This window comes from Penicillium nucicola (assembly GCF_028828085.1).
Source record: "Penicillium nucicola strain IBT 29836 chromosome Unknown utg000001l, whole genome shotgun sequence".
NCBI classification, from domain to species: domain Eukaryota; kingdom Fungi; phylum Ascomycota; class Eurotiomycetes; order Eurotiales; family Aspergillaceae; genus Penicillium; species Penicillium nucicola.
Genome location: NW_026643125.1, coordinates 280255 through 300580, shown reverse-complemented (window position 1 = coordinate 300580; position 20326 = coordinate 280255). Strand labels below are relative to the sequence as shown.

The 20326-nt window shown below is 47.7% G+C and overlaps 9 protein-coding genes across 9 annotated transcripts; 4 read left to right on the top strand and 5 right to left on the bottom strand.

The window, feature by feature from the left end:
* Nucleotides 1-1445: 1445 nt before the first annotated feature.
* xanC (transcription factor xanC) lies at nucleotides 1446-2422 on the top strand (the record flags this gene model as incomplete). Its single annotated transcript, XM_057122546.1, has 3 exons — nucleotides 1446-1554; nucleotides 1607-2068; nucleotides 2133-2422. 3 exons carry the CDS (start codon nucleotides 1446-1448, stop codon nucleotides 2420-2422), a joined length of 861 nt encoding a protein of 286 aa, XP_056988279.1.
* A 256-nt stretch (nucleotides 2423-2678) lies between these two features.
* N7511_000120 (sulfotransferase family protein) lies at nucleotides 2679-3734 on the top strand (the record flags this gene model as incomplete). Its single annotated transcript, XM_057122545.1, has 4 exons — nucleotides 2679-2755; nucleotides 2812-3007; nucleotides 3070-3371; nucleotides 3428-3734. 4 exons carry the CDS (start codon nucleotides 2679-2681, stop codon nucleotides 3732-3734), a joined length of 882 nt encoding a protein of 293 aa, XP_056988278.1.
* A 483-nt stretch (nucleotides 3735-4217) lies between these two features.
* Nucleotides 4218-6372, bottom strand: xanB (isocyanide synthase xanB; the record flags this gene model as incomplete). The annotated part of the gene is made up of 2 exons (XM_057122544.1): nucleotides 4218-5740; nucleotides 5796-6372. 2 exons carry the CDS (start codon nucleotides 6370-6372, stop codon nucleotides 4218-4220), a joined length of 2100 nt encoding a protein of 699 aa, XP_056988277.1.
* A 1147-nt stretch (nucleotides 6373-7519) lies between these two features.
* Nucleotides 7520-8230, bottom strand: xanA (isonitrile hydratase-like protein xanA; the record flags this gene model as incomplete). The annotated part of the gene is made up of 1 exon (XM_057122543.1): nucleotides 7520-8230. The coding sequence occupies one exon, from the start codon at nucleotides 8228-8230 to the stop codon at nucleotides 7520-7522; it is 711 nt and encodes a 236-aa protein (XP_056988276.1).
* Nucleotides 8231-8883: 653 nt separating this feature from the next.
* On the top strand, nucleotides 8884-10168 carry N7511_000117 (fumarylacetoacetate hydrolase family protein; the record flags this gene model as incomplete). The annotated part of the gene is made up of 2 exons (XM_057122542.1): nucleotides 8884-9568; nucleotides 9624-10168. The coding sequence occupies 2 exons, from the start codon at nucleotides 8884-8886 to the stop codon at nucleotides 10166-10168; spliced, it is 1230 nt and encodes a 409-aa protein (XP_056988275.1).
* Nucleotides 10169-10410: 242 nt separating this feature from the next.
* Nucleotides 10411-12998, bottom strand: N7511_000116 (putative C6 transcription factor; the record flags this gene model as incomplete). The annotated part of the gene is made up of 4 exons (XM_057122541.1): nucleotides 10411-11500; nucleotides 11552-11777; nucleotides 11832-12091; nucleotides 12145-12998. The coding sequence occupies 4 exons, from the start codon at nucleotides 12996-12998 to the stop codon at nucleotides 10411-10413; spliced, it is 2430 nt and encodes an 809-aa protein (XP_056988274.1).
* Nucleotides 12999-14014: 1016 nt separating this feature from the next.
* Nucleotides 14015-14853, bottom strand: N7511_000115 (putative nucleoside-diphosphate-sugar epimerases; the record flags this gene model as incomplete). The annotated part of the gene is made up of 2 exons (XM_057122540.1): nucleotides 14015-14531; nucleotides 14594-14853. 2 exons carry the CDS (start codon nucleotides 14851-14853, stop codon nucleotides 14015-14017), a joined length of 777 nt encoding a protein of 258 aa, XP_056988273.1.
* A 907-nt stretch (nucleotides 14854-15760) lies between these two features.
* N7511_000114 (uncharacterized protein) lies at nucleotides 15761-17347 on the bottom strand (the record flags this gene model as incomplete). The annotated part of the gene is made up of 1 exon (XM_057122539.1): nucleotides 15761-17347. One exon carries the CDS (start codon nucleotides 17345-17347, stop codon nucleotides 15761-15763), a length of 1587 nt encoding a protein of 528 aa, XP_056988272.1.
* Nucleotides 17348-18342: 995 nt separating this feature from the next.
* On the top strand, nucleotides 18343-20230 carry N7511_000113 (fungal specific transcription factor domain-containing protein; the record flags this gene model as incomplete). Its single annotated transcript, XM_057122538.1, has 3 exons — nucleotides 18343-19185; nucleotides 19237-19440; nucleotides 19505-20230. 3 exons carry the CDS (start codon nucleotides 18343-18345, stop codon nucleotides 20228-20230), a joined length of 1773 nt encoding a protein of 590 aa, XP_056988271.1.
* Nucleotides 20231-20326: the final 96 nt, after the last annotated feature.

Sequence of the window (20326 nt, the reverse complement as noted above, 5' to 3'; positions counted from 1 at the left end):
GATGTTATTTCATGATCGCAGTTTGATATGATGCTAAAGATGGACATTCCCAACATGCTTCTTGCCACTTTGCAACTGCAAACGTCACTCATGGACATGACAGTTACACAAAAGAGGCCTCGTAAAGCTCACACCGCTGAGAAACGAATGCAATACTCTGGCTTCCTACGGCTGGATCTCACATGCATCGCTTGGAGGGAAATGAACCATCGTTGAGACACATGGCAGCGCCCTATGGCTAATCAAGTCTGGTTGGAACTCGCGGGGACTAATCCCAAGATGGTCTTCTTAGTTCGAATGCCAATTCTATACCACCTATGATATCACCCATGACACCACTCTCTGCGGGTTGAAGATATGTCCAACGCCAAAGTTTGGTCTATTGAACCTATTCGGACACCTTCCCAGAACTTGAACCAAGGGAAGAGAGGACCACACGTACTTTAGGTCAAATCCGGAGTATATTCAGTTTTGTTTCATCAATCTCGTCTTATTCAGTGGCTAAGTCCCGACGTGTCTCTTATTACTAGACTTCTGATTCGGCCAAGTTGTACTGGTCTAGATCCGAGCTCTTTTAGGCTCAGCCTGGCTTCCCTGAGGATAATTTTGGGTCCATAGTGCGTGTGCAGACTTGACAAGGAGGACAGTCAGAGATCGCCACCGGCTCTCCGCATGAATGCAAGATCCAGGGTCGATGAGTCTTGCGTTGCCACGTGGATACTGAGCTGGCATCGGAGATGTCCGAGACTACCGAATGATACTTTTGCGCCACGGATGGTTTAAGGTATAAGAAGGTGTAAGTGTTCACCTCAAGTACAGATGTGTAGGTAGTTTGCCTCCGCCCAAAGGTTGTACAGTCAAGAACCCTCCCAAGGTTGCAGGTCTCGGATGGATGATTTTTGTTCACTGGATATATCCAAAGCCTGGATTTCAGGAGCCATTCCAGATCCCAGTCTACTGGAACGAGGGAACAAGAGAGCGGAATAATCCAGGGCAACGCCATGTCCATGGACACGTTCGGACTGGGAATAGCCTCGGACAGCACCGCCTCGTACAACCAAGTCCTAAAGCCTTCTGGCACGGGGCCCAACGCCCATCCACGGACCCCCGCTGAAAGGATAAGCCAGCTGAAATTGGCAGGCGACATGTCTAGACCTAAGAGCGTCACGCGGCTGAGAGCAACAGCGATCTACCACCAGTCGTTTTTGAACCGAGTCTCTGGCGATCCGTTGCACAGGCTGCGTGACACAGTGAGATCGAGTGTGATTTGCCTCGTGGGGATATGTTCACTATAAAAAAAAGACGGCAATGGCCGTTTAAGGCTTGAGTTTCCGAGCTTGATGCCGGAAAGCCCTTTTCGGCTCTTTTATATAAGATATACCATATCCTTAAGCACGTCACAGACAGAAAAATAAACCACATGGCTGTTTCTAAATGTTTCTACAATGAAGACAGAGCATCTATCTGCCACTCCCAAGGAGGAAGTTTCCAGCCAACTGCAGGATCCTCTGGAGAGAAGAAGATTGCAGAACCGCCTGTCTCAAAGGAATCACCGTAAGAAGGCCCCTGGATTATATGCCTCGCATGCTAAACCCATGTTTAATAGGTCGCAAAATTCGGGATCGCATTGCAAAGCTCCAAGAGCGCGTTATCGCCAACGAACTTAGAGCAGCAGCAGCCCTAAACGGATGGGACCAGCAATATATGCCGTCGCCAGTGTCTCACAGCACCCATCCTGCTCTATCTGGTAATGGTTTTGGATTCGATTCTCGAGATCTGACTCCTCTTGCCATAGAGCCTTCAACGCCTTTCACGCCTTCAACCCCGATTTTCTCTTCCATTTCGTGGCCGAGTGATTTCAATACTCTTTCGTCACATAATTTCAATGGAGAATCACCGTCATATGGTGATGGAAGCCTCTTGGCCCATTCAAATGGATCCTCATCGTCCACTATAGCCAGTCTGGGAGGAGAGATATCCCGAGAAATGACATCTCCTGGAGAGATCTTACCGTCAGATTTATGGTCTGCATCTCAAGGAAACCAACCTTCATACTATGTTGCAACCGGTAAGCTGGAACAGGTCCAAATCTACGCCTTTCTCTGAATACTGACCACTGGTCAACTCAACAGAGGCTGCACTTCCACAAATCCTCCAGGTGATTTACAACATGTCTCCCCAATCCAAAGTCATTGTTCTGGTTTCTCCCGAATCTCCCGCCTCTGCATCCATTCCATCATTTCCGCCATCGAGCTCCTACAATGGACTTGGCCGTTCTACGATGCCCCAACAATTCCCACAAGATCCGAGCTGCCTTTGTTATCCCCAGAATATACATTCCAGGTCTTGGATGGACGCGGGATCATACACACAAAGATGCCCCATACACAAGATATCATCGACCGGGAGATTTACCGGTTAGAATTCTGTAAAAATTCCGGGCTATCATGTTATAGATAGTATATCATCAGATAAGAACTGTATTTAAATGACATGTGCATATTCAGTGATCTGAATTACATCAAAGATCAAGCACCATTTCATAGTAAAAGACTGAGGGGTGAGTACAGCATCAGGTGATTTGCTGACTGCGTGATGAATTGGCCCCCAAATCCCCCGACTTTCTGATATTCAACTTCCCCCTGACCAAAGCTGCTTTCAGGTATCCGAGGCTCAGTATGTCTCGAACCATTGATCGACTGCCAATGCCCACTGTGGTCCAACGCAAAAAGGTCATCGTCCTCAGTCACAGTCGGTAAGACTCTAAATATCATCCCCGGGGAACCCGCTGAAAACAACCATGATGACCAGATCAGGAACTCTTGGACTGTACCGCGCGCTACAGATCTTGGGCTTTACCCCCTATCATGTGTATGAGTGTTTCATCGTCAACGGAACGGATCATACCAAGATCTTCACCGAGGCCGCCATCGCGCAGAATAATCCACATTCTGGGATCAAGAAGCTAACGAGAGCGGATTGTGATAAATGGTGGGCTAACTATGATGTGAGTTGGCTGAAGTAGATCAGAAGAAAACATACTGGGAGGTTCAAACTGACACTCTACAGGCTGTGGTCGAGGTTACGAGTTTGTTGAGTACAGAAGTGCTCGAATCATACGCCCAAGATCCCGATGTCAAGTTTATTCTCACCGAGCGAGATCCTAAGAAGTGGGCGCTTTCCATCAATAACTCTGGTGGAAAGGCATTTATGGCAGTTAGCAGCTTTCCATTGAACATTCTCAAGTACTTCGACTATCAACTGTACCACTTTATCGAAGCCCACCTCGTTGCCTATAATGGCATGGGATCTGGAACTCGTCCTGGGGACCCAGATAACGAGGCTATGTTGTGCCAGTATTACACAGACTAGTAAGTGCTCTCCCCGTTAGGTTTATTGGTTCTTGGTGAACCTAATATCGCTGCAGTATTCAAAAGATCAAGTCAACCATTCCGGAAGATCGCAGATGCACCATCCAACTCGACACAGACGGTCTAGAATGGGAGGATATTTGCACTTACCTTGAGTTGCCAGTCCCTAAGCAAGACTATCCCAGTCGTAATCAACCTGCTGAGTTTCAGGCTCTTTTTGAAGCTTTCCTGATGCCACGGTTAGCGGCAGCAGCGATCAAGTGTGGCGCTGTTGCTGTCCCGGTTTTAGGGGTTCTTGGTTGGGCATCTGTGAAATATGGACCATCAACTCTTGTGGCTCTGAATAGATATTTCAGCGGCTAAACGCGCATGGCACCTAAATAAGTCGGTGACTGTCCATGCGGGCCTTGGGAGCCAGCTAGTATGAGAGATAATTTACTACCTTCTAGAATTCTAAGCTCATTAAATCCATTGCTACACAACATGCTTTTGAAGCTCGTGTTTGCTAGAATATTACAGGGGCGTTGAATTGTAATTTATCAATAGAGTAACCAAATCTCGGAGATATTAATTTACAGGTTTGTACATTACAGGATAACTTCTCTAAAGCGGCACATACGCGCGCAAGTGTATGAGTGCTCGACGAAGTCTGATAAATCAATAAAAAAACACTGAGCTTATCACATCTTCCAACCAAGAACATCTTGATCATTTCTCTGAAGTAGTTCACAACTTAGAACCAATCAAGCTGGATACGTGAACACAGACGAGTGACAAGCATAAACTAAACTGAAACGACAGTGTACCCTCCAAGAGAAATACAAGTAACATATAATAGAAGAGAATCTAATCACAGTGAATACGCCACAGCTCGCGGTCACAGTTACTGATATACCCAGTTCGGGTATGCAACATGGCCGTGTTGTCGCTGATCAGCATATCACCCTTCTCCCATCCGAACCGCAGGCACACGCGATAGTCATATGTGATCCGATCTATGACTTGGACCAGGCAATTGTCATCATTCTCAATTGTGACTTCACATGTAGAGAACTTGGTCTTCGTCTCGTCCCATGGCTGATGCCAGCGTACGCATGGTAGACCAGACACGGGATGCTTCACGATCAATTTCAGGTTTTTGAGCTTTGCGTCCCAGAAGCCATTGTTGTCCATGGCCCAGGTAATTTCCTCGAGGCGCTCTGCTGACCATGGAAGAGGCAGGTAGCGGAAGAAGAGTCTCGAGCTTGCAAACAGAGTGTAGCCATTACCCTTGGGCGCTGTCGCTGGGCAAGTGAAAAATTGGTAACCAGGGGGGCGCTGGACTTTCTTTTTCTCTCCAGTCTCTGGATCGGTAATTTCTTCAAATTTAAACATGCCGTCAAAGTGCATTGGCATAGCTTCGTTGGAGGTGACATTGTTACCCATCTTGTCTGAGCGGCCATGGTCACGGACTTTTTGAATGTTGCCAAAACTCCATGGCATGATGGTGCCGAGCTCTGATGCCTTCTGGACGTAATACTCTTCTTCCAGAGTCTCTGCGAACCCGCGAAGAATGATTGGCGACATACTGTTCGAGAGCTTTCGGATTTTGTGCATAGGAATGGAGCGGAGAGATGGCGGCGCGTTGACATTGTCGATATCAGCAGGACGAATGACAAGTCCACAGGGATATAGGTGCTCAAACTTGACTGACAGGCCATCGACAGTCCAGTCAAAGAGCTCTGACTTTTCACGGAAGTAATATGGCTGTCCGTTCTTATATATCACATCATGGGTCTCTCGCACATCTTCAGCGTGGACGGTCCGATACGAACCATCCAGCCCAACAGCAACAGAAGCATGCCAAGGAGTGTACCCGAGAGCGCCACGAAGCTGTGGAATGAGCGAGACCGAAAGCTTCTTCTCGCCAGCAGACTCGTGGATGGAAAGTCGCACGTAATCATTGCGATTGGCTTTGATGGCCGCCGCGAACATTTTACCACGAATGATCATCTGCCGCGCTGTCTTGGCGATGTGCGTCTGCCGAGAGCGCTTGGATGCAAACTTGCTCTCATCTTGGTGAGCAAGGTCTTTGGTGAGGAATTTGATGTAGCCACGATATGTCAAGCATGTGTCGTTGTCGGTTTTGATGGCCAAGTCCGCGTCAAAAGTCGGATCGCCAAATGCATACATCAGCTCTCGGCGTAGACAACTGGCGTGAGCAAGATAGAATGCCTTGGCTTCCTCTGGAGTGGAACTTGGGAACCAAGGATGCTCGAGCAGTTCAAAAAGCCGAATAAACTTGACACGGTGGAGCTCTTTTTCGATGGCCATCTTGCGCAGCGTTTCCCCATAGTCCCAAACGGTTTCATCAGGGACGCCAAGAATATCTAATGCGGCGTCAGCATTTAGTAAACCCAAAATAAGCATAATCAATGAACATACCGTTGTAAACAAGTCCATCGGAACTGATGTATACATGAGCGCCGGGCTCATATACATCGGCGATGTTCTGGCACAACCCGTTCAAGTGAGAAAGCGCCAGCTCCTCACCAAAGTCGGGCATGTTGCCCAAGACCTTATCTCGTGCATTTGGAGATTTAAATGGGAAAGCAGGCAGGATCATGCGGATAGGCTCCTGCTTCTCAATCTGGGCGAGAACAATAGGAACGAACGACTCAAAACCCTTCCAGGAAACGCCCGATTTTTCGAAATCAACACCATAGCTCTCAATAATTCGGAGAACCTCCATCGCCAGTAACTGATCTTCGGATACCGTGTCTGAATCTGGCGGGACAATGGAGTCTTTGAGCACATTTTGTTCCAGTAGACTAGCTCCGTTGCCGTTTGCGGTCATGGCCACGGGATCGTCGCTATCAGGCTCGGAAGATACCACCTCTATGGTATCGATGACTATCTCCTCATTGGCCTTCCGGTCTGTGGAATGGACAATTCCATTCTCACCGCGTTGAGGCAGGAATGTGGTGGAGACCAGGTCTGCAAGGGGTGCCAAGGAAACCATGATGGCTTCAAGTACGTGAGCTTCCAGAAATTATCTTGAAAGCCAGATATTGCTGTACCCGGAGGTTAGACAAGAAGATAGCTGAGTTGATGGTTGAATTGAATGGATGTTGATGTTGGAGAGACAGAGAGATATCTTCTGCCAGCCACATGAGGATATATACATCACATTTCCACTAGGACGGCCGTTCAACAGTACGCCTGAGCCGCCCAGCTCGTGTCGATGACTGTGACTCTGATGCGGACTCAGCTTTTAGCATTAAGGCTGAACCTAGGACATCCCAGGCATGAAAGCTCATTCATCTGTACCACTTGAGGACTTGAGGGTGTGCTGTTGCCACTCCGTTTTTGCCTTGAAGGGGAGTTTGATGCCGCATGGAGTGATAGAACAGGACCACCCTGCTAAAGTGCCAAAGTTTGATTTCAAAAAATAGATGACGCTTAGTCGAGAGTCTGAGAGCGAAAAGGGTTGATGTGATAATGGGCGGGAAGTGTCACCCAAGCTCGTGTAGAACGGCCCTCTCTGCGGGATTTGAACGACATTCCCAGGCAGATCAACGGGAACTTGTGTTGGAATTGTTTCTGATGACCGTGTGCGTCATTTGTTTGAAACTGATTGGTCATGCAGAATCCCCAGGCCCATACGTCTTTGTTCAAGGTGTTCTCGTAGGGCTTAGGATGAGGCACAACGTACCCTGAACCAGGAGGCAATGTCTTAGGGGTGTTGCACATGGCGATTGTTTTCAACAGGTGTAACATCTACTGGGCCCAGCTGAATGCATTCTATCAGTCAAGACAGCGGTCAGCCTGATGGCTTGTGGATGTCAACGGGTCAAGGTTCCCAGAGTGGAAGGTTGTCGCCAAAGTTTCGGTAGAGCGGGATGCCCGACAATATAGTACATATTCCCCGAAATGAGGCAGTCAAATTGATGTGATTCGTGGTGCTTTCGTTGGGTAAAGAGTAGTATAAAATTGGCTACCGCGTGACAGAGCATCGTTCCAAGGATCGCGCAATCAAAGTATGGATGTTGTATCTTGTATCTTGAAAAGTAGTTATAACTATCAGTACAGAGCTGCTACAGAAATACTGCTACCGCAATCAGGCTCGTGTTTCATATTTTGCTAGGAGACTTTCATATTTTGTCTTACTACGATAGCAGCTCATCACCAGCATCGCACCAATCATACTCCATGACTCGAGCTACAAAACCAGCCATTTCAGCCGTGGTCAAGTCCCGAACAATGTAGCATGTGGCATCCAAGCCAGAGCTTATTCCACCGGACGTAATGAGTCTAACATTACCACCACTCAAAAAACCACCGTCAAGATATCGCTGATGCACCACGTTTGTCTCGGCAGCTGCACCATTTGACCGAGTGCAGATCTCTCGGAGCTGATCAAGTCCCTTGTGATGGGTGGTAACAGTCATTCCGGCAATCACACCGGCGGCGCCCAGTAAAAAGGCCCCAGTGCAGACTGAAAACACAATTCGGGTGCCTTTTGGGCTCTGCGGAAGCGCTGCAAATGCGCGGATCAAATCCAGCTCCGGTACGTTGTCACCGAGCAGTGGCTGCAGGATTGAAGGCGGTCCGCCCGGAACAATCAGGATGTCAAATTCTGAGACTTTCTCGAGAGCTTGGGGGAGAAGAATATCCGCGTGCACTGTAAGAGCGCTCGCAGCACGATTCACCTTGGTTCGAGCGATGGTCGTGATATCGAACATGCGGTCCGGGTTGTCTGGATTGCGGTTGTGCGAGACATGAGAGAGAACCTCGATTGGACCGGCAAAGTCGAGGATATCTGCGCCTGGAAATAGCAGCACCCCGACCTTGTAGTATTGGTTTGGTGATGCAGACATGGTTCCACGTGCTGGTACTCTCGCAAGATGCAGCAGAAAATATGCTAGGGACGTGCGGAAAGAGAGAAATGATCAAATGAATGGAAATTCAGTCGAAGGATAGGGGTTTTTCTTGAAAGTTTAAACATCCAGAGGTTCAACTTTCCTCCGTGGAGGGTTTGGAGTCCGCTAACTCCGGCAAAGGGCTGAGGTGATACTAACTTACTCTCCGCATTCACCGATTCGATGACCGAAGAAACCTGCTGTGCATCCAATGATATTTGACCATATCTAGCGGGATTGGAAAACAGTCCGTCTCAGCCTAACGGTGCAGGGTTCCCGGGGTTGTCTGTCTCACCCTTGCATGCGAGGAGTCATTCAGGCAACCAGGCTCATCGACTCGTTGACACAGAATTCATCGGCAATATTATTCTTCGCAGTCAGATATCAAGATATCAAGATGAATCGCTGTTGCTCTTTATTGCTTTGAATGCGGAGAAAGTGGCCAACTTAGGGCTAATGTTCGTCCTTCGGGATGTGGACAGTCCCCGCAAAGTCGGGCAGTGGGGAAAGACGAATGCAAGGCGATAACTGAGGTTAAAAGAGTTAAAAGGGGCATGTAGCCATATTCTACTGTAGTTTGATTCTGAGCTACTTCTGTATCAAATTTGACCATGACATCCCCGGACTATATTAACCATTTCTCGCTGGCCAATATCCCGTTCGGCATAGCATCATCTCCGAAACATCCGAGTCCCCAATGTGTTACTCGGCTAGAGAATACCGTCATTTTCCTCGATGTACTTCAGCAGTCTGGTGTTTTTGTGGAAGTCCTCGGTCTTCCGGAGAGGGTATTCAGCAAGTCCACGCTCAATGAGTTCGCTGCCCTTTCCAAGGCTGTCCACCGTGAAGTACGGACTGTGCTGCAGAATGTCTTGGCCAACGCATTGCCTCCAAATACCACCGAGGATATTGGCGCTGTCACTCTACACCTTCCTGTATCGGTAGGTGGGTTCACGGATTTCTCCTGCAGTCTTCATCACGTCCGAAATGCTGGTCGGGCAATCCTCAACGATGAATCACCGCCTCCAGGCTTCTTCAATTTTCCGATAGGATACAATGGCCGTTCTAGTACAGTGGTAATCTCCGGAACTCCAATCGTCCGCCCAAAAGGCCATTTCTTCGATCGGACCGCTATCAGCGAGAAGAAACCGATAATATATGGGCCGTGCCGAGCGATGGACTATGAGCTGGAGGTCGGAGTTATCGTTGGCAAGAGTGTACAGAAACTGCAGGAGTTAAATGCCAAAGATGCTGATGAGCATATCTTCGGAATGGTCATTCTGAATGATTGGAGTGGTAAGTGCATCCTGATTTTCAAGACTGAGTGAGACGTTAGTTGACTGGGTACCAGCCCGCGACATTCAGGGCTGTGAGATGGTCCCATTGGGTCCTTTGAATGGCAAGGCTTTTGGAACCAGTATCTCCCCATGGGTGGTGACGTTGGATGCCCTGGAATCTTTCAAAGTTTCTGGACCAAAGCCCGAGGCGTTGCTTGCTAGCCATTTAAAAGATGTCTCGGAGTCCGAGTCCAGTTACGACATAAGCATGAAGGTGGAACTTCTCAATGACGGGCAGGTTACGACTCTTAGTAGATCTAACGTCCGTGATCTTCATTGGAGCGGACGCCAGATGTGCGCCCATCTTGCCAGTACTGGAGCGGATCTCCAGACTGGTGACATCCTGGGGACAGGAACAGTCAGTGGACCAACTGATGGCAGCTTTGGCTGTTTGCTTGAAGTTACCAAGGGCGGGAAGGAGCCTGTACTTCTTGCGGACGGTTCGAAAAGAGTTTACTTGCAAGATGGAGATGTGATTCGTATGGTAGCTTCAGCTGGAGCATCTGGTTCCGGCGTTGGGTTTGGTGAATGCATTGGAGAGTTGAGGCCCGCAATCTAATGTCAATATAGAGTGAGATGGATATTCATTAACGTTTTAAGGCAATAAAAAAAGTAAATTATATCAAAATTGGAAGAGATATGTATAGCTAATTCAGAAAACCACCGATATTTGCAGTCTCCGGAAAAGGGACAAGCTTTCGCAGAGAGGAAATCATGAGAGACCTTAAGAAGACTCCAGCGCCACGCTGAACATTGCAAGTAATAATATAAAAAATTTCGAACCAACTCTCCATCTCAACATCAACCCCACAACGGAGGGTGAATGTACTCTTGAGCCCGATCCAAGATATTTGGAATTGTCCATTCGCCACTTCCAGAGCTTTCTGGTGTGGGAGGTGGCAGAGAGCCGACACTGGGGGTCATGCTAGCCGGTGGAGCCGAAAATGAGCCCATGGCAGCGGAATTCGGATTGAGGTTTACTTGAGACATGTATGCAGGCGTGCCGCCGCTTCCAGCAGGCCTCGTTTGTGGATTTCCGAAGGCAGTGAGCAGCTTCTGCAGAGCGCGATGAGTTTTTGCTAGAGACTTTGCCCATTGGGTTTGTGTGTCAGCGGGCATTGCAGCAGGAGATGTTTGGTTCATTGCAGGGGCAACAGAGCCCGGCGGGTTCGTGGCCCCTGTAATCGGATCGTAGGTCCCCAAGGACTGACGTGGAGAGGTCATAGAGGCCACATTGACCCCATCTGCAGATTCGTATGCTCTTTCATTGTTGGCTCGTTGGGCAATGATCCCCTCAAGTGAATGTAAAAGATTCCAAACCGAAGGGTCAGATTTGGCCTCCTCGATAACGGCAAGAAGAAATGCCGAACTGATTGCCCGTTGTAATGCAATCCAGGAGCGAGCCGAATGAGAGCTGATGTTGTGCATCTCAATGTAGGCCTCAACGGTCATCATCAGATTCAAAACGCAGTCCCTACGTACACTAGCAGTGCCGGAGTCACTGACATCATTCATAGGCTTCAGCGCTGGTCGGCAGAGCTCAGAAGAAAAGTAGGAAGAGTGTAGTTTGAGCACAACTCGTTCCAGCTGCTCTGTGGGTGATTGACAATACTGCACATCGCGCAGGTATGGCTTTGCTTCTATCATGATTTTTGAGATTCGCTCCTTGTAAGTTTGGATGCTGTCAAGGCTGAACTGAGCATGTGGGCTGAGCATCCGAATGCGAACAACTTCAAGCGCCAGAGAAATGACTCGACAGAGGGTTTCAAAATATGAATAATCGCCACGTTTAGATCCCTCTTTGTACGCAATTTCTGGTTGGCAAACTGCGGTTGTGGAGGGGCGATCATAGGAAAGAGAAAAGTGGCTGTCTTGCCATGCCATGGACCACCTGCTGGTGTCAGTAATATGCTGATGGGCCAAAGAAGAAATTATAACTTACCATGTGTGTCGCCGGCGGTATCTTTCGGCTGATGAGAACCGACTTGATTCGACATGCAAGCCAAGCGCCAACCCCATACGAAGCGTCATGCCAAGCAGAACATAGGAAATACCAGGATTCATGTTATAGGATAATACATTGCCAATCACCAAGAGAGTCTGAATGGCTTCTATGGTGGGCTGGGATAGGAAATTTGTCATTCGGAGACATTGGTAAGAGCAACACACTGGAGCAAGATTAGCCATCAGCCACCGAGAACGACTTTGGATTGAGAACGTACCATATACTTGTGAAGTCAACTCCCTCTCTTTACTGCCAAGATCAGATGACTGGCATCCGGAGGCAAGAATAGCAAACAATAGACCCAGATAGGCAATGCTTACTCCGAAGGGATTTTCGGCCTCTTCGGTATCTGTTCTGTACTCGCCTCCAACGGATATACGGTTTCGTATCAAGAGTTCAAGGGTTTTTTCAAACGCAGAAATATCTTCCAGGACAGGATAGATTGCTCCTGAAATCTCCTTGTAGCAGTAAAAAAATCTATAACAAAGTCAGCCCAATTGCTCAACATATGAAACAAAACGACTACTCACACTCTGCATTGCTCGTCGGATGGAAGGGCGCTGCATACGGCACTGATATCAAAGGTTGACATGTCTGATGACCATAGATCGACGAATGGGTAAGTGGCAGACTCATTATCCAGGCCCAGTTTGGGAAGTATTCCTCCCTCCAAAAGGGCTTGCAGTTGATCGGAACCAGATTGATTATTCAAGATATAAGCCAGAACGGACCGGGATCCGAGATGAACAGTCCCTTTGCCCAGAGTGTTCGCGGCATGAATTCCCTCGCGTTCCGGCGAAGCACCCTTGGAGCGGGAACTCGCATCGCCACTCTGCACGCTTCCCGTGTCAAAGGATATCGGTGCATCTTCAGCTCTTTCCAATCCAACACGAAGATTAGAAATCGTTGATTCCATTTCTTTCAATCTGTTGCGCACATTGTCCCATTCCTCGCGTGCGATTGATACCCGACCACCAGTCGCTGCACCGTTCGGCCGAGCTGGTGCCGGTTCGTGTTTCAAATTTACCGGGGCATCGTCGTATGAATACCCTGCCGAGTAATCCACCATAGGTGCTGTCGATGCACTACCAATAGAAGGGCTCTCGTGAAAAGCCTGTGAGCGTTTCTTCGACGGGCGTTCGTAGGAGCAAAGATCTGCATGGTCGCGCTTGACGCAGCCGTCGCACGGCAGATTGCGATCGCATTTGACCTTCCGCGCATGACAAGGGTAGCAGGCTTTCGGTTCGCGCGCTTTGCGCTTCGTGCGAATGATCGCGTCAACTTGGGCTTGCGGTAAATCGGAGACCGATCTGTTGGGAGCCGTGACCATGTCGGAGTCAACGGGGGTTGAGAATGAGGTAGACGGTTGATAAGGCGATGTCATTGTGTCTCAATGAAAAACTTTTAGGTAAGATATATCGTAGTCCGTCTCGAAATTCGTGTGTCGGCACCAGGGTTTCATTCGTCAATGGTATGAAGCGGGGGATCGGAAGCAACTTGGGGGCTGACGGTCGACTCAAGACCTTTGTATTGAATATAGGTCCATTAATCCATTAGAGAAACCAGGGCAGTATGTCAAGGAATTAAAGCTCGATTTGAAATTGCGCGCAATTTGTTTGAAGAAGCTGGGATCCAGCGCTCAGACATCTTATCTGCCGATCGCACGTGACGTGGGGCGTCCAAATGCGGAATCGTGCCCTACGTCAATGAATTAGACCGAGGCATATTGAAGTATGCAGAGAGCTATAGTTAAAGTAATCCACAGTCAATAGCATTAAGATAGTGGAATATAAAGACAAGATCTTTGCCAATGCAAAAATAGCAACTGAATCCGTTGAGGCAGTCATGACTAACAACAAAGATTTAGCTCATAGATTGGCAAAACCGAATGAACATTCGGCTGAAAGTTATAGAGATTTCTCTGTAAAATTGAGTCTGGGTAGGTCCGTCTGATGAAAAGGGCTCTTGATTGCATTACTTGAAGACATCACTGCATCATATTCTCCAACAACAGTGAAAGTTACTTGGTATTTTTCTCTTGTGGAATTGGGACTAGATCTCTCTGCTCTACAACGGCCCTGCAAAGCTCTACCCTACTTAGTACTGCCCATGAATTAAAAAAATCAATGCTAGGCTCCGCATGAATTCTCTGATTTACCTGTCTGGGCACGCTTTTTTTTTTTTTTTTTTTTAAGAAATAAAATGTTGGAGCCAACTTTTCATTTTAGTTGCACTTGAATAGCTGTGCCTAGGTCACTGTACATAACATACGCCTTATACAGTTCAAGTCGGATGTTAGCCCTTTGAGAAAGATTGAATGGGAATTATGTTGGTCAAAATTAACTTATGTTCTTGTTGTACATGATGTTGGGCCTTCATCGGAATTTACCACCGCGATAATCACAATCCCAGCATTCTGCGCATCCCGACATTCTCAATCACCCAACCACCCCCGAGTCTGAATGTACCGGGGCCCTGCATTTTCGTATCCATCTTGCCCATCGCCACATCGGTTAAAAATGGTCCCAATTTATCGGTGGGAGAATGCATCGACTTCCAGAAGCAGCGAATACCTGGAGCCAGCAAAGCAATTCCAGCTTTAGCGGCAGTCGCGCCCAACCCACTAGTGGTTGGAATATACGACTTTATAGCATCGTGTGCAGCTGGATCAACGAAAGCCGGTCTTACACTGTCGACCTGGATGACTCCCTGCTGTGTTTCGGATAACTCGCCAAGAAGCTGCTCGGTTTCACCCTTGACCCTGGCAAAGATTGCTGAGAATCTTCCTGGAGTTTGAGTGGCACCTTCTCCGGACACATGAACGAACCGGAAAGGCGAGTCCGACTTTGAGGGCTTGAGAGTAGAGAATGCCGCGGCTGCCGCAAGTGCATAGTCCTTAGTGATCTTGACATATTGTCTATTGACTATTAGTATAACATTCACATATATCAACAATCAACAGAGAGTTCTAAAGCTTACTCTGGTGTGACGTTCACCTGGCTGGTCCCAAGTGCCCACACACATCCATCAGCGTCTTTCAGCTGGTCAAGGAGCTCTGGCTTGTATGATTCAAAGTCTTTGTGCATGATGACTTGAACACGTGGATCCTTGGCATCATCTGCCATTGGCACAGGCCGACGACTAAGAATTGAGATCTTAGAGATCATGGTGTTTTTGAGCATTGCGTCAAGGACGGAGGAGCCGACTAGGCCGGTGGCGCCTGTAAGGATGAGATGCATGTTGAATACTGTTTGGGAGGCTTTTAAACAGTCAAAAGATATGTATGTTGTAGCAGCCAGGAGATAATGGAAGATCTACTGCATTTATACCTCGAGGCGCTGCCATCCCTTAAGTCCGTAAGGAAATGAAAGAGCCATGATGACAATACGCTAGCCTAAATCGGTAAAGCGCATGCTGCTAGTGGATATATTTGTGAGAGTTGATTGGTCCCAGAGAATATTGGAATCGGGTCCCACCGGACTTAACTGAGCCGCATCGGGGCTATACATTGAAATCGACTGTACCTGTTGGATGATAATGGGATACCTGGTTTATTCAAGTCTCCCAGTCTGTCGTTTTCCAATGGCTGCGACCCGAGGCAGGTTATTAATCCATGCCGTTTCCACTTGGTCATTCTCTTAAAGCAGCCTGTTTTTGTCGCTGGGCGGCGGGAAAGAAGGAGAACCGGACAAAATATTGTTTTTCTCAAGGATTCCTTTGGCATTAGTTTCCGCTTCAGCTTCGGCGATGGACGGCCGGATGTCATTATTCGGTATCCGAAGCCCGGACACACGGCTGCAGCTTATAGGGACGAAATAATTGTGAATGAGGTCCAGATCATGGAATAACTCCACCAAAACACTGATATCCATATTCCTCGTGTTCACAGCTGGGGTTTAATTTCCGAGAGTCCACAACACCTTGGTCCATTCATCATCATGGATTATATCAATGGTACACTTTTGTTGACTATCTTGAAACAAAGCGATCAAGAAAATATGGTTCTGAACCCGAACATCGACAACACAACATTAGACAAGATATATTATCAAATCGCCTATTATACGTTCCAACTTTCTCCACTTATGTTTGCTAGGCCGCGGAGAATATATTCTCTGGTAAGATACAATTCCGAGGTTATGTGAATCAACATCCCTCATCATGAACTACAGCTGGCTTGATGTCACAAACTTGTTCCCTGTTCCCTGAAGATTCACCTTCATTCTTGTGGAAAGCTTCCTGTGTTATTCTTTCCCGTTCTTCCTGGGTAACATTATACCACTGAGAGGCAACATTGGCCTCATCGCCAAATAGACCAGCTATTTCCTCCAAAGTTCGGCCTTTCGTTTCTGGGAACAGAAAGTAGATTGCCAAGACAAAGCAAATAGATGGAATGATAAGCACAAGGTAAAACTTCCAGCCAATACTGTTGAGAGCGACGGGGGCAGCAACCAATGTGACCTCGGAGGCTAGATAAAAGCTGCTAAGTCCAAGTGCGACACCCTGCGAACGTAGATGATTTGGGAATATCTCCGCAACATAGATGTACTGCGTCGCATCGATGAAAAAGCACCACCAAAATATGAAGAAAAACACGAAAAACACTGCTCCCCGGAGACCTGCAATATTATCTGTCCCCAGATACCGGGCTGTCAGGGCGCAAAGACATATCACAGACACAGTACAACCAATGGAACCGATGAGCATGCAAGTTCGTCGACCAACTCGGTCCACATAAAATGCCGTCCATGTGTTTCCAATGAGAGTAAAGCTCGTCCAACAAGCATTTAGAAGAAGAGGCACTGAGCCACCGAGACCAAGGCTGGCATAAATAAGAACACCATAGTTTGTCATGACAAACACACCGAGGAATTGATCACCCCACATGAGTATAAAAGCAATCAAAGCGCGTCGCCGATTGGCAGGAGTGCGGAAAAGTTCGAATCGTCGGATAGTCATAGATCTGTCGTGCTCGAACTGTCTCGCAATGAGATGAAATTCCTGCTTGGCTTTGGCGTGGTGAACATCATCTGGCGCACTGTGAAGCCTCTTCATGGTTTCGTAGGCTTCTTCTGTTCTACCTTGCTGCAGTAGCCACCGTGGCGAAAATGGGATCAGCGAACTTCCGGCAAGAACAATCAGAGGAAATATCACTTGGAATGCCAATGGAAATCTCCAAGAAAACGACGCGGCAGGGCTAGTTGCTTTCATATAGTAGCATGCAAACCCAAGCCACCCCGCTAAAGTATATCCGACAGCATACATAATCCCCGTCACTGCGACCATTGCGCCTCGGGTCTCAGCGGTGGAAACCTCAGCTTGGTAAATAGGAACGATGCACGCGAGAATGGCAGCACCAACACCAGCGATGAATCGGCCAACAAGAAGCATGGCCATATTGACTGCTCCTGCGCATAATGTACCACCAACAGTCAGAACTACACAGCCAATTTGTATGGTGACCTTGCGGCCGTAGTAGTCTGCCGTCCACGCCTGAAAAAGACATCCGGCGATTGCACCTGCGGAGTTGATTCCGTTCAAGGCGCCAATCATATTCGTAGTATGAGCATATCCAGGCTGGCCTTCTGCTGGTAGATTGAAGTAGGTATAGAAATTTGGTTGCCCGACGGTTGATCCAATGATGGCTAGACCATAGGCACTGGCAATCGTGCCAATGGCAACGAAGACCACCACCCATAGATTGTACGCATTGACAACAATCTTGTTTAACATTGTAGTAGGCAAAGGAAATGTGGATGTATTTGTTACAGAACTACTTAAGTCAAGGAGGACAGGGGGGCATATATGGCAAAGTAAATCCAGCATCAACCTAGAGCCACCCCCGCTGGCGATCCTCCAAGGGGCCAATTTTTTTACTAGACTCCAACGATCCCAATTTCTTAGTTTGTAGCTGTCTCCAATACTCTCTGACGTTGTTTACCTTCTCACTCGCAAAGAAAGCCGGGATTCATCAGGGATACCCGAAATGCGGAGAGACAGAGTTGACAGCTCTGCGGGGAATATGATGTCAGGCTAGAGTTAGTCCCGAGGCTTAGCATTAGGGACTTTGGGAATAGCCGGAAGCTGTAGGGTCAGCCTGAGGTGAATAAAAGCATCCAAATTCAGTTGACGACATAGTGTCGCGGTAAAACTTGAGAAAGATATATGCTACCTTCTGCCTCAGGCATCAGTAGTTCATATGTGCATCTTCATTGCGAGTAGCTAATAGCATACTTCTCATCAAATTTCACAATTCATGATAGATCTGCAGATGGTCTCGACGCAGACTAGTCAAGAATGCCACCGAGATACTCTCAACTCCCCAGCCATCCTATCAAGGCTCGGTTCTCAAAGGTTAAGCATTATCTGGCACATAGGTCAATTTGGTCCAAGTAACTTTATTTTTGATCAAGTGTTGAGACCAAAGAAATGCAGGGTCAAGTACGGACGTAACGTTAAGCCCCTTCCAGTATGGCCTCGGCTGGTGTGCGGGGAAAAACACGGGAGGGTTTGACGTGCAGGAAAATGAATCCCTGCAGAATTAACAACTTGACAGAAGTTATTGTTATAATGCAAGCATTTCAAAAACAATTGGATCGCGCACGAGTCGTCTGCTCGCATTGTCATTCACGAAAGGTAGGGCGATATTTCTTAATTCACCTGCGGATGGAACAAGCGCTCATTGGACACTAGGTGCGATGCGATCTCGAAGATCAACCGGGCAAAACATGCAGCAATTGCAAGAGACGTCGTCAGATCTGCAGGTCAGCGAAGAAGAAAAATTCCCCTGCATGATCCCTAGGCCTAATCAGTATGGTAGACCCCGTCGTCGAAAGAGTTACCCACCCAGGCGGAGTCATGTCGCAGAAGTCTCACGATCTAGCCCTCGAAATGCAGAAAACAGGGATGTTTGGACCAGCGCGAATGTTTGTCCGACTCCTATATCCCCATACCAAGGCACCCAGAGCGATCATTCAGCCACTATTCCAACTCCTGAAACGCTAGCCTATGTGGGTGACCAGTCCTTTATGGATCCCTTGGATGCCCATAATGAGTATCCAGTCCCACAATTAGAAGGGACTGCTCGCGCTCGTTTCTCAAGAGAGCTAGTGAAAGCGATGGAGGCGACCACTTTACCACCAAGGGTGAAGGTAGAAGCGCTTGCCGATACCTACTTTCAGCACCTATATCAGCGTGCCCCAGTCATTGATCGGAGTGATCTCTTCCGAGAACAGCCTTCTAAGTTAATTTGTCAAACGCTTTGTCTGATAGGATCTTGTCTGCGACATCCTGGGATACAGTCACTTCTTGAAGAGAGCGACGAGTACTACTGCAAAGCCAAGGCGCTTCTGTTTGCAAATTACGAAGTCGATCACCACCAAGTTCTGAAGGCTTTATGTCTTCTCTCTTTTCGAAACATAACTCCTCCGAGAGTTCTGAGTTTGGAAAGCGCATATCAATGGTTGGGGATGGCAACGCGTCTGGCTTACCAGATGGGACTCCATCGTGAGTCAACCTATTCGAACTTGGAAAATCCTGGCAGTGCACGCCGGATAATATGGACACTATGTGTAAGTCAAAATAACAGAATTTCTTCTGATGGCAACTCATTCGATTGTTAGATACAAGACAAGCTTCAGAGCGCTTGCTTTGGACGTCCCTCGATCATTGTAGGCCCAGAGTTTGATGTTCAGCCGGTGCAACTTTCAGACTTTGAAGATCAAAACATCCAAGCCAAATTGTTCATCCAGTATATGAATCTCAACATGATCCTGGGCACTATAGTGGACTGTCACGCACAAAAAGGTACACACTGTCTGGAGAAGGTAAACGGAACCCCCAATGTAACGATCAAGAGAGCAACTTATTTCTAATATTGAATACTCCCAGGCAACAAATATTCTTCAATCCTTACAGCACTGGATCAACAATTTACCGGATGAATTGCGCCTCTACCATGACACTGAACGCCGTCTCTTCCGACGCGATGTTCACGAACTACACATCAACTACTTTGTCTGCATAGTTGTCTTCTGTCGCCTGTTCGGACAAACCTTAGCACGATCAGTATCATCCACTGTATCATTAGTTGCATCATCCTGTATAGCGCGGATATACGAAGAAATGCATCCCCGGGACGAGATTAACTACTTGATGCCGATCAACAATTGGTTTTTGATGGTGGGATGTGCCCCACAGATTCAACAAAGAAAAAATAATCCGGAAGATGAGCTCTGCACCGAAGAGTTACATATTTTGATGACTGCGCTGCGATACATGGGTCTGAAATGGCCTCCTGCCAAGACCTTATTGGGGATAATTGAGCGCTTGTCTACAGTTGACTCAATGAAGCCCAAGGAACCCAGTCAGAGTATCTGTTCTCGGCGGGAAGATGATGAGATCAGTGAGTCACGGCCGTTTTGCCAGAACTCAGCTATTATCAGAGATTTGTTTCCATTTCCGCAGTCTCTTAGTCCGCGCATGGGGCTGATTGACGAGATTTTCGAGAATTTCGAGGACAGATTTGCGTTTGAACATATCCCTGATTTAGGAGATGAGCTGAACTGGATCTTTGATCAGTATCAGCATGGGTTTGTGGAGGCCTCTCTTGTTTGACGGACACCGGTGAAATCAGGACAACTCGATCACGCTTCTGAGAACTTATATGATGGGTAAAGCTTCTCTGTTTTTTTTTCTTGTGTGTATAATTTA